Here is a 14,484-nt window from a genome sequence, read left to right on the forward strand (position 1 = left end):
ATACACTAACCTTTTACAATCTCCATCAGATGACACTCCTAGGACATTATGTTAGACAATGCATGCATTTTTAGTTCTATCAAGTTGATATTTATATACAAAAACAGCGTTTTACTATGGCATTGATGTTGAGGAAATCGTTTCCCTCCAATAACCGGCAGTCAAGTCAGCGTCACAAATTAAATAATTAAAATTAGAAAACATTGGTAAAATATTATATTGTCATTTAAAGAATTATAGATTTACATCTTTTGAACGCAATCAACTTGCCAGATTTAAAAATAACCTTACTGGGAAATCACACTTTGCAATAATCTGAGCACTGTGCCCAGAAAAATACGCGTTGCGATACAGACTAGACGTCATGTTGGGGAGATCTAAAATCGAAAATACTATGTAAATAATCCATTACCTTTGATTCTCTTCATCAGATGTCACTTCCAGGTATCACAGGTCCATAACGAATGTAGTTTTGTTCAAAAAAGCTCATCATTTATGTCCAAAAATCTCCGTCTCGTTAGCACATGATGTAAGCCAGCCGGACTTCTCGTCATGAACGAGGGGAAAAAATATATTTCCGTTCGTTCAAACATGTCAAACGTTGTATAGCATAAATCATTAGGGCCTTTTTTAACCAGAACATGAATAATATTCAAGGTGGACGAATGCATAGTCTTTTATAACGTATTGGAACGAGGGTACCCAACATGAAGTAGCGCGCCAGGTGTCTAATGGGACATCACCGTTCCATGGCTCTTGTTCGGTCAGATCTCCCTCCAGAAGACTCAAAACACTTTGTAAAGGCTGGTGACATCTAGTGGAAGCAATAGGAAGTGCCAAAATATTCCTAAACCCCTGTGTTTTTCAATGGGATAGGTTTAAAGTCAATACAACACATCAGGTATCCACTTCCTGTCAGAAAATGTCTCAGGGTTTTGCCTGCCAAATGAGTTCTGTTATACTCACAGACACCATTCAAACAGTTTTGGAAACTTTAGAGTGTTTTCTATCCATATATAATAAGTATATGCATATTCTAGTTACTGGGTAGGATTAGTAACCAGATTAAATCGGGTACATTTTTTTTATCCAGACGTGCAAATGCTGCCCCCTAGACCCAACAGGTTAAACACTGTTTCCCATGCTTGTTCAATGAACCATAAACAATTAATGAACATGAACCTGTGGAACAGTCGTTAAGACACTAACAGCATACAGACGGTAGGCAATTAAGGTCACAGTTATGGAAACTTAGGACACTAAAGAGGCCTTTCTACTGACTCTGAAAAACACCAAAAGAAAGATGCCCAGGGTCCCTGCTCATCCCGCTGTGGTTGCAATGTCCGTACTGTGAGACGCCTAAGACAGCGCTACAGGGAGACAGGATGGATAGCTGACCGTCCTCGCAGTGGCAGACCACATGTAACAACACCTGCACAGGATCGGTACATCCGGACATCACACCTGCAGGACAGGTACAGGATGGCAACAACAACTGCCCGAGTTACACCAGGAAAGCACAATCCCGCCATCAGTGCTCAGACTGTCCGCAATATGCTGAGAGTGGCTGGACTGAGGGCTTGTAGGCCTGTTGTAAGGCAGGTCCTCACCAGACATCACCGGCAACAACGTCACATATGGGCACAAACCCATCGTCGCTGGACCAGACAGGACTGGCAGAAAGTGCTCTTCACTGACGAGTCGCGCTTTTGTCTCACCAGGGGTGATGGTCAGATTTGTGTTTACCGTTGAAGAAATGAGCATTACACCGAGGCATGTTCTCTGGAGCAGGATCGATTTGGAGGTGGAGGGTCCGTCATGGTCTGGGGCGGTGTGTCACAGCATCATCGGACTGAGCTTGTTGTCATTGCAGGCAATCTCAACGTTGTGCGTTACAGGGAAGACATCCTCCTCCCTCATGTGGTACCCTTCCTGCAGGCTCATCCTGACATGACCCTCCAGCATGACAATGCCATCAGCCGTACTACTCGTTCTGCGCGTGATTTCCTGCAAGACAGGAATGTCAGTGTTTCGCCATGGCCAGCGAAGAGCCCGGATCTCAATCCCATTGAGCACGTCTGGGACCTGTTGGATCGGAGGGTGAGGGCTAGGGCCCCCCAGAAAATGTCCAGGAACTTGCAGGTGCCTTGGTGGAAGAATGGGGTAACATCTCACAGCAAGAACTGGCAAATCTGGTGCAGCCCATAAGGAGGAGATGCACTGCAGTACTTAATGCAGCTGGTGGCCACACCAGATACTGACTGTTACTTTTGATTTTGACCCCCCTTTGTTCAGGGACACATTATTCCATTTATGTTAGTTACATGTCTGTGGAACTTGTTCAGTTTATGTCTCAGTTGTTGAATCTTGTTATGTTCAATCAAATATTTGCACATGTTAAGTTTGTTGAAAATAAACGCAGTTGACAGCGAGAGGACTTTTCTTTTTTTGCTGAATTTACATTATCAGGCGTTGTTATCCAGTGTCATGACGTGGCCCTTTCTCGTTGTCGATCGTGGCTTCCCCCTCTCTCTCACTCTCTCCAACACTCAGGTTCTGTTATCTCAGGCCATAAATTCCTGGCGGAGACTTTCTCCGCCTCGTAATACAGAGAGAGACCACAGAGAGAACACCACAGACCACAGAGGGATTTCACTTTGCCAAACTCCTAAATCCCCAACATGGGAGTTTTAAACAATATGCCCACCTTTGAGAGTGCGGGAATGGTCCGTGGACGCTTAAGGGACAGTTATGTTGAGCGTGTTTCATTTGGTGACCTCATGAAGGACAGGAAACACACATAACTATATCTCTGAATGTGTACATTTCTCAATTATGGAGTTTGCATCTAATTCTTGTATAAAATTAATGAGTAAAGATTAAACTATTTGTGAAATGATGTAATGTGATGTTAACCTTTTAATTTGAGAGAATTGAATTCTCTGTAAAGTTTCACTAGTCTGCGGCCACGCCCCTGTGAGCACAGACATGATCTGGCGTCATGAACCTCACTTTTCTATTGTTACGAATAAAACCCACTCCTGAGAAAATCTTCTTCAGAGAATGCATACCTCAGTGTAAGCTGAGGTGGCACAGGTTTGAGTACCAAGACTAAGCAAAACCACAGCGGGAGCTGTGATTGCGAAACGTTGAGTACCAAAACTAGAAAACTATACCACGTGGAGCATTGGCTACACGGCTGGAAATGGTTAAACTCTGAGACTATCGATCCCTACAGAATAAGAGCAAATCTTAGATACTAATTACTAGTCTGCAGCTAGAAATTATGTAAACCTGGGATGCGAATAGCGACAACCGCCGAAACATCTACTCTAAGAACAATGGACGCCTGACGTATCCATTACAACACACTATCAGGAGCCGCCGATAGACCTACAACCACTCTCTGATGAACTGACTCCAGCAGACGGACTGACGATTCCAACAGAGAAGATCACAATGACATATGGGCATAAATATATTTATTGCAATTATTCCCGAATGAGTTGAGCTCTTTGTAGCCTGGGTCGGTTGTTGGTATCCAGGTACTAAAGCGTCTAGGGTGAAAAAGTTGAATGAAAAAAGTTGAGCGAGGAAAAAACTAAGACAAATCAAATCAAATTTTATTTGTCATTTACACATGGTTAGCAGATGTTAATGCTAGTGTAGCGAAATGCTTGTGCTTCTAGTTCCAACCATGCAGTAATATCTAACAAGTAATCTAACCTAACAATTTCACAACAACTACCTTATACACACAAGTGTAAAAGAATGAATATGAATATGTACATAAAAATATATGAATGAGTGATGGCCGAACGGCATAGGCAAGATGCAGTAGATGGTATAGAGTACAGTATATACATATGAGATGAGTAATGTAGGGTATGAAAACATTATATAAAGTGGCATTGTTTAAAGTGGCTAGTAATACATTTAATTACATCAAGATGGCAAGATCCAGTAGATGGTATAGCGTACAGTATATACATATGAGATGAGTAATGTAGGGTATTTAAACATTATATAAATTGGCATTGTTTAAAGTGGCTAGTGATACATTTATTACATACATTTTTCCATTATTAAAGTGGCTAGAGTTGAGTCAGTATGTTGGCAGCAGCCACTCAATGTTAGTGATGGCTGTTTAACAGTCTGATGGCCTTGAGATAAAAGCTGTTTTTCAGTCTCTCGGTCCCCGCTTTGATGCACCTGAACTAACCTCGCCTTCTGGATGATAGAGGGGTGAACAGGCAGTGGCTCGGGTTGTTGTTGTCCTTGATGATCTTTTTGGCCTTCCTGTGACATCGGGTGGTGTAGGTGTCCTGGAGGGCAGGTAGTTTGTACCCGGTGATGCGTTGTGCAGACCTCACTACCTTCTGGAGAGCCTTACGGTTATGGGCGGAGCAGCTGCCGTACCAGGTGGTGATACAGCCCGACAGGATGCTCTCGATTGTGTACCTGTAAAAGTTTGTGAGTGTTTTTGGTGACAAGCCATATTTCTTCAGCCTCCTGAGGTTGAAGAGGCGCTGCTGCGCCTTCTTCACCACGCTGTCTGTGTGGGTGGACCATTTCAGTTTGTCCGTGATGTGTACACCGAGGAACTTAAAACTTTCCACCTTCTCCACTACTGTCCCGTCAATGTAGATAGGGGGCTGCTCCCTCTGCTGTTTCCTGAAGTCCACGATCATCTCCTTTGTTTTGTTGACATTGAGTGTGAGGTTATTTTCCTGACACCACACTCCGAGGGCCCTCACCTCCTCCCTGTAGGCCGTCTCGTCGTTGTTGGTAATCAAGCCTACCACTGTAGTGTCGTCTGCAAACTTGATGATTGAGTTGGAGGCGTGCATGGCCACGCAGTCGTGGGTGAACAGGGAGTACAGGAGAGGGCTGAGAACGCACCCTTGTGGGTACCCAGTGTTGAGGATCAGCGGGGTGGAGATGTTGTTACCTACCCTCACCACCTGGGGGCGGCCCGTCGGGAAGTCCAGGACCCAGTTGCACAGGGCGGGGTCGAGACCCAGGGTCTCGAGCTTAATGACGAGTTTGGAGGGTACTATGGTGTTAAATGCTGAGCTGTAATCGATGAACAGCATTTTTACATATGTATTCCTCTTGTCCAGATGGGTTCGGGCAGTGTGATGGCGATTGCGTTGTCAGTGGACCTATTGGGGCGGTAAGCAAATTGGAGTGGGTCTAGCGTGTCAGGTAGGGTGGAGGTGATATGGTCCTTGACTAAAGCACTTCATGATGACGGAAGTGAGTGCTACAGGGCAGTAGTCATTTAGCTCAGTTACCTTAGCTTTCTTGGGAACAGGAACAATGGTGGCCCTCTTGAAGCATGTGGGAACAGCAGACTGTGATAAGGATTGATTGAATATGTCCGTAAACACACCAGCCAGCTGGTCTGCGCATGCTCTGTGGACACGGCCGGGGATGCTGTCTGGGCCTGCAGCCTTGCGAGGGTTAACACGTTTAAATGTTTTACTGACGTTGGCTGCAGTGAAGGAGAGCCCGCAGGTTTTGGTAGCGGGCCGTGTCAGTGGCACTGTATTGTCCTCAAAGCGAGCAAAGAAGTTGTTTAGTCTGTCTGGGAGCAAGACATCGTGGTCTGCGACGGGGCTGGTTTTTCTTTTGTAGTCCGTGATTGACTGTAGACCCTGCCACATACCTCTCGTGTCTGAGCCATTGAATTGCGACTCCACTTTGTCTCTATATTGACGCTTAGCTTGTTTGATTGCCTTGCGGAGGGAATAGCTACACTGTTTGTATTTGGTCATGTTTCCGGGCACCTTGCCCTGATTAAAAGCAGTGGTTCGCGATTTCAGTTTTGTGCGAATGCTGCCATCAATCCACGGTTTCTGGTTGGGGAATGTTTTAATAGACGCTGTGGGTACAACATCACTGATGCACTTGCTAATAAACTCGCTCACCGAATCAGCGTATTCATCAATGTTGTTGTTCGACGTTATGCGGAACATATCCCAGTCCATGTGATCGAAGCAATCTTGAAGCATGGAATCCGATTGGTTGGACCAGTGTTGAACAGACCTGAGCGCGGGTGCTTCCTGTTTTAGTCTCTGTCTATAGGCTGGGAGCAACAAAATGGAGTTGTGGTCAGCTTTTCCGAAAGGAGGGCGGGGGAGGGCCTTATATGCGTCACGTAAGTTAGAATAACAATGATCCAGGGTTATGCCAGCCCAGGTTGAGCAGTCGATATGCTGATAGAATTTAGGGAGCCTTGTTTTCAGATTAGCCTAAAATCCCCAGCCACACTAAATGCAGCCTCAGGATATGTGGTTTCCAGTTTACAAAGAGTCGAATTAAGTTCTTTCAGGGCCGTCGATGTGTCTGCTTGGGGGGGAAAATACACGACTGTGATTATGATCGAAGAGAATTCTCTTGGTAGATAATGCGGTCGGCATTTGATTGTGAGGAATTCTAAGTCAGGTGAACAAAAGGACTTGAGTTCCTGTATGTTGTTATGATCACACCACGTCTCGTTAATCATAAGGCATTGGTAAATGTGTTAAATGCAGTTTTGATTTAAACGGTTATTAACTTCTTGGGGCTATGTGGGACGCTAGCGTGCCACCCGTGGTGCACCCTATCAACAGCAGGTGCATTTCAAGAGCGGCAAATTTGAAACCAAATAAATGTCAAAATTCAAATTTTTCAAACATACAACTATCTTACACCCTTTGAAAGATAAACATCTCCTTAATCTAACCACGTTGTCCGATTTCAAAAAGGTTTTACAGCGAAAGCATGAAGTTAGATTATGTTAGGAGAGTACATTGACAATAGCTGTGTGTAATGTTTTGTCAATTCAAAGCCAGGCGTCACCAAAACCATAAAACCAGCTAAAATGATGCACTAACCTTTTACAATCTCCATCAGATGACACTCCTAGGACATTATGTTAGACAATGCATGCATTTTTAGTTCTATCAAGTTCATATTTATATCCAAAAACAGCGTTTTACTATGGCATTGATGTTGAGGAAATCGTTTCCCTCCAATAACCGGCAGTCAAGTCAGCACCACAAATTAAATAATTAAAATTAGAAAACATTGGTAAAATATTATATTGTCATTTAAAGAATTATAGATTTACATCTCTTGAACGCAATCAACTTGCCAGATTTAAAAATAACCTTACTGGGAAATCACACTTTGCAATAATCTGAGCACTGCGCCCAGAAAAATATGCTTTGCTATACAGACAAACGGCCATGTTGGAGAGATCTAAAATCGAAAATACTATGTAAATAATCCATTACCTTTGATTCTCTTCATCAGATGTCACTTCCAGGTATCCCAGGTCCATAACGAATGTAGTTTTGTTCAAAAAAGCTCATCATTTATATCCAAAAAGCTCCGTGTTGTTAGCACATGATCTAAGCCAGCCGGACTTCTCGTCATGAACGAGGGGAAAAAATATATTTACGTTCGTTCAAACATGTCAAACGTTGTATAGCATAAATCATTAGTGCCTTTTTTAACCAGAACATGAATAATATTCAAGGTGGACGAATGCATTCTCTTTTATAACGTATTGGAACGAGGGTACCCAACATGAACTCGCGCGCCAGAGTCTAATCGGCCATCACCGTTCCATGGCTCTTGTTCGGTCAGATCTCACAGTAAAAGACTCAAAACACTTTGTAAAGGCTGGTGACATCTAGTGGAAGCAATAGGAAGTGCCAAAACATTAATCAACCCCTGTGTGTTTCAATGGCATAGGCTTAAAGGTAATTCAACACATCAGGTATCCACTTCCTGTCAGAAAATGTCTCAGGGTTTTGCCTGCCAAATGAATTCTGTTATACTCACAGACACCATTCAAACCGTTTTAGAAACTTTAGGGTGTTTTCTATCCATATATAATAAGTATATGCATATTCTAGTTACTGGGTAGGATTAGTAACCAGATTAAAATCGGGTACGTTTTTTTATCCAGCCGTGAAAATACTGCCCCCTAGCCCCAACAGGTTAAAAGTAAAAAAAGAAAAGTTTGGCAGGTAGCCAATTTGCAACAAACAGCACAGATAGGCCTATCTGGCTTTTATGATTATAATGGTCATAAGGCTTCTTGACAGTGTCATAAAGTGTATCTTCAAAATACAATGGGAAAAACACCCCAACAACAACCAGGTGGTGACACGCATCTCTGCATGCCTTGCAGACAGCTCAGCTTGGCTGTCAGCCCACCACATCAAGCTCAACCTCGACAAAACAGAGCTGCTCTTCCTCCCAGGAAGGCCTGCTCACTCCAAAACTGCTGCATCACTGTTGAAAACTCCCTCCCAGAGGGCAATGAACCTTGGCATCATCCTGGACAACACCCTGTCATTCTCTGCAAAAATCAAAGTAGTGACTCGCTCCTGCAGGTTCATGCTCTACAACCCTCAAACTCAAATCTAGACCTTGAAGCCAGTTCCACTGCTTGTTTTCATTGTTCCCCTCTAATCAGGGACAGATATAGGCCAGGCACCACCTGGTGTGTGCAATTAATTATCAGGTAGCACAGAAAACCAGCAGTCTCCAGACCTCGTAGGGTAAGATTTTAATACATCTGCTCCACAACATCAATAGAGTATGACCTTTCCTCACACAGGAAGTGCTGCAGGTCCTAATCCAGGCACTTGTCAGCTCCCATCTAGACTAGTGCACCTCTGTTGGCTGGGCCATCAAACCCCCTGCAACTTATCCAGAATGCCGCAGTCCACCCGGTGTTCAACCTTCCTAAGTTCTCCCATGTCCACCCGCATCATCTTCAAGATGGGGAACTCCCCCTCCATACCTTCAGGCTATGCTCAAACTTTATATCCCTACCCGATCACTCAATTTTTCAACAGGACAATGACCCAACACTCCTCCAGCTTGTGTAAGGTCTATTTTACCAAGACAGAGAGTGTTGACGGAGTGTTGGATCAACTGATTGAATCAAAGGCTTTGGTCAGGTCCATCAATGCCATGTACAGTTCCTGATGTTTTTTTCTTCAATTAACAGACACTTTTATCCAGAGCGACTTACAGGAGCAATTAGGGGTAAGTGCCTTGCTCAAGGGCTCATTGGCAGATGTTTCACCTAGTCGGCTCAGGGATTTGAACCGGCGACCATTCCATTACTGGCCCAACACTCTTAAGCATTAGGCTAGCTGTTCTTCTCTCACAGCAAAGATCATTGTGCCTTGTGAAGGTTTCCCAGAGAGTGTTTTCAGCATGCGATCAAGTACAGTCAGATCCAAAATTATTGGCACCCTTGATAAAGATTAGCAAAAAAGACTGTAAAATAAATAATATAAATACTGAGCTATATTTTTTGCAACAACAACAAATAGAAAATTAGATTAGTTTATACTAATACAATTGCTCAGAGAAAGATATTTTGTGGTGAATTAACCATTTCTTTGTGGATTTTGATATGTGCTTGGGGTTATTGTATTGCTGGAAAATCAACTTGCAGCCAAGTTTCGGAAGAGGCAACCAGGTTTTTGGCTAAAATGTCCTGGTACTTGGTAAAGTTCATCATGCTGTTGACACCAGGACCAGTGGTCACCATTGTACTCTGGAGCAGTGAAAACGCATTCTCTGGAGTGATGAATCACGCTTCACCATCTGGCAGTCCGACGGACGAATCTGAGTTTGGCGGATGCCAGGAGAATGCTACCTTCCCGAATTCATAGTGTCAACTGTAAAGTTTGGTGGAGGAATAATAGTCTGGGGCTGTTTTTCATGGTTCGGGCTAGGCCCCTTTTTCCAGTGAAGGGAAATCTTGACGCTACAACATACAATGACATTCTAGATTATTCTGTGTTTCCAACTTTGTGGTAACAGTTTTGGGAAGGCCCTTTCCTGTTTCAGCATGACAATGCCTCCATGCACAAAGCAAGGTCCATACAGAAATGGTTTGTCGAGATCGGTGTGGAAGAACTTGACGAGCCTGCACAGAACACTGACCTCAATCCCATCGAACACCTTTGGGATGAATTGGAACGCCGACTGCGAGCCAGGCCTAATCACCCAACATCAGTGCCCATCCTCACTAATGCTCGTGGCTGAATGACTTAAGTCGTTCACAATCTAGTCCAGTTGCGGCCCAAACTAATCCTTCTTCAAAGTTATCAATAAATAATCATATTTGTATGCCTAGCAATCACAAATGTACATTGTTTGAAGCACACTTGTATAAGTCTCAGTCACATTTGACAGCTCCAATAAGCCCCCTATGGTGAACGAGAGGCTTGAAAAATCATGATTCTTTCGAGTTTTTAGTTTATCATTTGCCTGTAGGGGTCCTGGGTACTCTGGGGATTACTGAATCAAATGAAATAAATAAGTTGAAATATTTTGACTGAACAAGTTAAAGATGCACTTTGCAGAAATCGCTATGCAATTTCCTTGTTGCTAAAATTCTAATAGTTGGCCGAATTTCAGTTTATGTTATGAAACAAGCAAGTCTAGTGTAGAGAATCATTGTACCATCTAAATTGCTGTGAAATAACTTTTCCATACCAAAAATATTGGTGGTGTAAGCTGGTGTACAAAAACGAAAGTAGAAGACGTGAAAACAAAACCTGAGAACATGAAGCAAAGAAATAGCGCTGAATGAGAATGACAGATCTATAACACACATTTCTATGTGAATTTGGTCAGGTTGCCCAAAAAGTTACATATTGCAGCTTTAAAGTCAGTAAAAAGAGCCAAAGTTCCCTTCACTAATTTCCACATTGATTTTCACATGTTGCTTGCAAATGTATTTACAACAATGAAATGAAACATTTGTTCACAAAAAATATTGGTTGAAGCTGGTGTACAAAAACGAAAGTAAAAGATGCAAAAAAGAAACTTAAAACAGGAAGCAAAGAAATAGCGCAGATCTACTGCTTCTTAGACTTGCTTTGAATGAGAATGACAACTCTGTAACCAGTAGTGTAAAGTACTTAAGTAAAAATACTTTGAAGTACTACTTAAGTTGTTTTTGGGGGTTTATATTTTTGCTAACTTTCTGTAGTACATTTCTAAAGAAAATAATGTACTTTTTACTCCATACATTTTCCCTGACACCCAGAAGTACTCGTTACATTTTGACAGGAAAATGGTCCAATTCACAAACATCCCTGGTCATGCCTACTGCCTCTCATCTGGCGGACTCACAAAACACAGATGCTTCGGTTGTAAAGGATGTCTGAGTATTGGAGTGTGCCCCTGGCTATCAGTCAATAAATATGGTGCCGTCTGGTTTGCTTAATATAAGAAATTTGAAATGGTTTATGCCTTTACTTTTACTTTTGATACTTAAGTACATCCTAGCAATACCATTGACTTTTGATACTTAAGTATATTTAAAACCAAATAATTTTAGACTTTTACTCAAGTAGTATTTTACAGGGGGACATTCATTTTTACTTGAGTCATTTTCTGTTAAAGGTATCTTTACTTTTACTCAAGCGAGACAATTTAGTATTTTTTACACCACTGTCTATAACCTACATTTCTATGTGAATTTGGTTGAGTCGCCCAAACAGTTACAAACAGTTTAAAAAGTCAGTGAAAGGAGCCGAACTTCCCTTCACTAATTTCCACAGTGATTTTCACATGTTGCTTCCAAACTTATTACAATGATGAAATGAAACATTTGTTCACAAAAACTTTTGTCCTCACATATTAGCATTATTTTTTATATTGTAAATCATAGGAATTAGCCGACTTGAGTGTAGTATTCCTTTAATTAACTAAAGCTAGTATCACATTATAGGATATCATATTTCATAAAACCAATTATTGTTTATCTTTATAGTATTGAAATGATGTGCTATGCTGCTATATAGATATTTTTGCACATCATATTACTGCCTCTAAAATGTATACAACTTCAATGACTAATACATAAAGTAAAGCATTCACCACCTTTTATTGTTGATTCATTTCATGAAATTACTGGAAATCTGTCTTTTTTTTACTCAAAATGTGAACACGAAAACTGTCCTTAAAAATCACAAAATTATAGAGCTCATACAGTACAAATCAGGAGTAAATCAGGCTTACAAAATAGGTGTATCCTTAAGTGACATTTATTACACATTGTCAATTGTTCCCTCTGCGTGGACATGCGGGTGTGTTCTTTGTTTATCTCACGCCAATGTCTCATCTTGGGCCCAGGTTTAGGGGGACCTTAGCTGAGGAGAGGTTTTTCTTGCTGTGGTGGGACTGTGTCAGATTTGTGTCTTTTGGTGCCACTTTCAGGTAAAAGTGCAACTGTAATGAGTAAGAAAATAGAACATTGAGTTTGAGGGACAGACTTCCAAAACCGAATGAAATTAAAGACATCCTCCGGAACTTTGACAACTAGTAAGTTGTTTTTAAACCTCCCGCTTTGGTCTGGATGTGTCAATGTGTAGTTCATACATGCATAATCTATGAGCAGAATTACTGTTTTACCTCAATTAGCCACAAAATCCCTAGTTTGAAAGTTACTGTTCACTGGAAGCTGTGCAGCGCAATTTTCCCTACATTTTCCTCCACATGGGCCAGCCTCCTAGCAATTCGAGTTCTAGCCAATGAGCTTCAGCCCCCTGCCATTTGAGTGACAGCTAGCAAGGTGCCCACACAGCAGAGTCAGACAGAGAGATCAATGACGTGGTGCACATATCTGCAAATATGTGATGTAGTATGCAATTTTCGGGGACCATTTTTGACTTTTGAGTTATACTTTCAGATCTACTGGCTAAAAAGTGTACAAAAGTACAGGAGGAACTCTTTAAACAAAAATTGTTTTAAGGATGATATCGTGCCTAATATTTGAATAAACTCTCATTCTGCTATCACACACAGTCTCACCTGTATAGCCTCAGCAGGTCCCACTGTCACCGTGCTGGTAGAGGGCAAGTATCCTGATGTTGATGCTGTCACAGTGTAGGTGCCTGGTAACAGCAATCTGAAGTAGTCTCCATCCACACCTCAAAGACAACATACAAGTAACATAGGTTCAGTGTACACTCCTGAAAAATACAACAGCTTGTGGCTGCCATGACAGCCTGAACTAAGGGTATGGCCACATTGAGATTTTGTGTACAAAAATTGTGGATGGAACCAATGCTTTTTCAATGGCAATCATCTGTTGCCAGAATGACAACGGAGATGATTATCCGACAATGTCTGCAACTCATCTGAAAAAAATGAGATGAGCTTAACTTTTGACGGACAATGATATACATCATATACTGTACACGATTTCATCGGTGTTCATGAATCTCAGTATGGCCATACCCTAGTTAAAACTTCTTAAGGCTAGGGGGCAGTATTTTGACGTCCGGATGAAAAGCGTGCCCAGAATCTCAGGCCCAGAATCTAGGATATGCATATAATTGGTAGATTTGGATAGAAAACACTCTAAAGTTTCTACAACTGTTAAACTCACTAGGGTAGGAGGCACTATTTTCACCTCCAGGTGAAAAGCGTGCCCAAAGTTAACTGTCTGCTACTCAGGCCCAGAAGCTAGGATATGCATATAATTAGTAGATCTGGATAGAAAACACTCTAAAGTTTCTAAAACAGTTTGAATAATGTCTGTGAGTATAACAGAACTGATTTGGCAGGCAAAAACCTGAGGAAAATCCATCCAGGAAGTGCCATTATTTTGAAATGTCCAATGAAAGCCTATCCACCATTTAAAGGGATATGACCCAGATTCCGTTCCCTATGGCTTCCACTAGTTGTGAAGAGTCTTTAGACATTGTTTCAGGCTTTTATTCTGAAAAATGAGGGAGAATGACAACTTTGAGTCAGTGGATAGTGGGATATCCCCAGAGCTGTTTCCTGCGCGCAACCGAGAGCGCACCTTTCTTGTTTTTCTTTTATATTGTCAACCCTATTGTCCGGTTGAAATATTATCGATTATTTAGGCTAAAAACAACCTTTGGATTGATTATAAACATCGTTTGACATGTTTCTACGAACTTTAAGGATACTATTTGGAATTTGTCTGCCTCTTGTGACCGCATTTGTGCCATTGGATTACTGAACAAAACTCGCCAACAAAATGGAGGTTTTTGGATATAAAGAGGGACTTTATCAAACAAAATGAACATTTATTGTGTAACTGGGAGTCTTGTGAGTGCAACCATACAAAGATCATCAAAGGTAAGTGATTAATGTTATTGCTTTTTCCTACTTTCATGACTAATCTACTTGGCTGGTAACTGTATGTAATGTTTTGTGTGCTGAGCGCTGTCCTCAGATAATCACATGGTTTGCTTTCGCCGTAAAGCCTTTTTGAAATCTGACATGGCGGCTGGATTAACAACAAGTTAAGCTTTGTTTTGATGTATTACACTTGTGATTTCATGGAAGTTAAATATTTATAGTAATTTAATTTGAATTTGGCGCTCTGCAATTTCACCGGATGTTGGCCAGGTGCGACGCTACTGTCCCACACCCCCAAGAGAGGTTAACCTCTTATGGCTAGGGGGCAGTATT

The 14,484-nt window shown here is 41.9% G+C and overlaps 1 protein-coding gene across 2 annotated transcripts in view; it reads right to left on the reverse strand.

The window, feature by feature from the left end:
• Positions 1 to 11,716: 11,716 nt before the first annotated feature.
• The window catches only part of cpn1 (carboxypeptidase N, polypeptide 1), a 185,866-nt gene continuing 183,098 nt past the window's right edge, over positions 11,717 to 14,484 (reverse strand). For both annotated transcript variants that reach the window (XM_045701860.2, NM_001141729.1), the window contains 2 exons: positions 12,847 to 12,965; positions 11,717 to 12,264 (listed from right to left, as the gene is read on the reverse strand). In XM_045701860.2, coding sequence (XP_045557816.1) covers positions 12,154 to 12,264; positions 12,847 to 12,965 — 230 coding nt within the window. In that variant the 3' untranslated portion in view covers positions 11,717 to 12,153. The remainder of the gene's footprint in view (positions 12,265 to 12,846; positions 12,966 to 14,484) is intronic.

This window comes from Salmo salar, chromosome 19 (genome assembly GCF_965601325.2).
Source record: "Salmo salar chromosome 19, fSalSal1, whole genome shotgun sequence".
Taxonomy (NCBI): domain Eukaryota; kingdom Metazoa; phylum Chordata; class Actinopteri; order Salmoniformes; family Salmonidae; genus Salmo; species Salmo salar.